The sequence below is a fragment of the Pyxicephalus adspersus genome, chromosome 1, assembly GCF_032062135.1.
Source record: "Pyxicephalus adspersus chromosome 1, UCB_Pads_2.0, whole genome shotgun sequence".
NCBI classification, from domain to species: Eukaryota; Metazoa; Chordata; class Amphibia; order Anura; family Pyxicephalidae; genus Pyxicephalus; species Pyxicephalus adspersus.
This window is the reverse complement of record NC_092858.1, coordinates 68,652,189-68,654,972: the sequence shown is the minus strand read 5'-3', so window position 1 is coordinate 68,654,972 and position 2,784 is coordinate 68,652,189. Positions and strand designations below refer to the sequence as shown.

At 37.0% G+C, this 2,784-nt stretch overlaps 1 protein-coding gene across 1 annotated transcript; it reads right to left on the bottom strand.

Annotated features, from left to right (window-relative positions):
• Positions 1 to 706: 706 nt before the first annotated feature.
• LIPT1 (lipoyltransferase 1) lies at positions 707 to 1,669 on the bottom strand. The gene has a single exon (XM_072398635.1). It carries the CDS (start codon positions 1,592 to 1,594, stop codon positions 707 to 709), a length of 888 nt encoding a protein of 295 aa, XP_072254736.1. The 5' UTR covers positions 1,595 to 1,669.
• Positions 1,670 to 2,784: the final 1,115 nt, after the last annotated feature.

Genomic DNA, 2,784 nt, shown 5'->3' with positions numbered 1-2,784 from the left:
CAACTGCTAGAGCAAAAAGCAACATGCCTGGAGGCGGTTACATTTACATGAGGTTGTGAAGTGGCTGTCCATGTAAACAAGCTCTAAAAAGTGGTCATGCTTCTGTTCTAGAATTCATCCATATGAAGTTTACAGGTAAAAACAATATTGGTAGAAGCTCAATAAATGTGAGGAACACAATGTGAAGTGTAAATCACCTGATGCAAAATACTTCTGTTATTAGTTGTACCAGTTAACAAAGTCAACCGATCAAACCTGTTTCAATAATAACCAGGCCTCTTGTACAATTTTTCCAATGTCTTGCTGTAAGAACACACTTTTCCGAGGTTCCTCTTTATTTCCTGCACATTGTTCGTTTTCCAGGAGTAGCATGCTGAAAAGAAATACTGTAATGTATGTTTTGATCAAGAAGACACAACAGACTCCTGAAATTGTGGATTTTACATATAGTGAACATTCAAGTAAATGTGAGGGTTCAGAACAGAAAATAGATTTGTCATTTTGACAGATAATAACCTGTGGACCGAACACCATCAATTCTGTATTGTTTATTATTCTGACTTCTGGTTATAACTGCTTACTGGATTACCTCATTATACTATCATATTTCTGAGAAAGGGTCACATTAGGCTGCAAACTCTTACCCCTTGTAAATACTGTGTCTTGTACTTTGATATATGAACTGCAATACTGCATTTGGGTTTATCTATTCTACAACCGAGTCCTCATGAAACACCTGAAAGGAAGTGATAATGTCGAACTTTGGTGTTTTTCCATAAATCCATTCCCATGTGCACAAATCCCGTTTCTTTTGAGATATGCCAGGAAAAGTTGTTTCATCTGTTGGGTCAACTACACAAACATGTGGTTTGTTATCATACTGTAAACTGTATTGTTTGGCAACCGCATCCATGACAGTTTCACAAGTCAATGATGAATGAGCTTGGGACAGGTTTCGTACCAGTGAGGGAACACTAGGTGTGGCATTACTCTGTATGCCTGTGTATGGACTTTGTAGCACTAGGGATAAGAGAGAGCTGTCTGCATCACATAACAAGGTACAATGGTGATAGGCAACGGTTCTACCAAGTTTAGAAGCCGTCCCTGAAATTTTGTATTTGCCATCTAAGAGCATATCGTATCTTTGTGTTGCTTGGACATCTAAAAATGGCTGCAACTCTTTAAGAGCTCTAATAACCAAGTTTAAATTTTCCATTCGGTCATAAGTTTTCCTCGAGGTAAAAAAAGTTAGGTTAACATTGCCCAGATCATGATACACTGTTCCACCTCCACTTCTTCTTCTTGCCAGGCAAATACCTTTCTCTCTCATCAAATGAAGGTTACATTCTTTCCATGGATTTTGGTGACGGCCAATAACCACCGCTGGTGAATTTCTCCACAAAAACAGAATGTTCTTCTCTTCTAAGTTCATATGATCATGAATCCAATCTTCTACAGCCAGGTTCTCAAATGCATTGTTGGAAACAGACTGCAAAATTAGCCCTTGTTTTACTGAACTTCCAAACCTGGCCACTGATGTATGAAAAGTAACTGAAAGTCTGATTCGTTTTAAAGTTGACTGGATCAGCATCATTTTTCACTGAAAAATAAAAAGATAGGTTGAGATACTGGAAACTGCATGTACATTCAATTAAATATTACAGATGCATCTCTATACAGCCATTGGCAATGCACTGATAACTTTCCTCCACTACACTGAACACACACATCCAGTGAGAACTATACAGTTTTCGAAATGATTTGCAAATCAAAAAGATAAAAAGAAGTCTTGGCTGTCTAAGGCCATGTTCACACCTTTGTATTATAATGCACATTTTGTTTTCACTAAAATCAATGCAACATGCAAAATGCACTTCAAAGCCTATTTTTATGTATCACTATTAGTTGCTATGTGCCTAAAAATGCATTGACATGATTCTGGCCCTAGTACTCACCTTTTGCTAATTATGAAACCTGATTTTATAAGGCTGCCAGAGGGATCACATGATCCTAAAATAAATTAATTGTTCTATTGATCCCAGAGCTTGTTAGAGAACAAGCTTAAACAAACAGCAATATGAAAACCAACATACTATCTAAACAAATCCAGGTAAAGTAGCGGAGTAGCACCAATCAGGGTTGGGTAGAAAAGTATCCTAAACACTGAAAACCTAAAACATGCAAAGGATATGGTACAGCTGCAGCTCTGGCTAGGGAATGATATTCAACAAAGCTATGTGACCAGGAAGGATGGACATTAGTTGGAGAGGTAAAAAAAGGCTTATAAAAAATTGATTCAGATTCAGATTGGATTTGAGAAACCAATAACAATAATGTGATAATTGTATTATATTTACCAAGTACAATAACTAAAATAGTGGGCTCCACAAAAGACAAGAACTAAAGCCTTTGTTTTTTTATGTTTTCACCCATGATTAACACCACTTTCACCTAATTGTGAATTGAATGTGGTACAATTCATGTTTGCAGGGTTAGATCTCATCAGTTCCATTGCTGGGTTAGATTTCACTGGCGAAGATTGGTAAATAGATTAAGATTGTAGATGAGGGGGATGGAGACAATTATTCATGAAAAACTGTTTCAGGTTGCTGTTTTTAAGTTTAAAAATCCTGAATGACAAACGGCTAATTCACTTGCGGTTACATGGCTGAAAGATGCCAACTGCTGATTAACAACCTCCTATATAATGATAATGTTGAAGGAACAACACAACACTGCTTTTATTTGTTTCATTACAGGTAGTCCCTGGGTTAAGGACATCTG

What these genes read in the sequence shown, in the direction of transcription:
- LIPT1 (XM_072398635.1), bottom strand. Translation starts at nt 1,594, where the DNA reads ATGATGCTGATCCAGTCAACTTTAAAACGAATCAGACTTTCAGTTACT.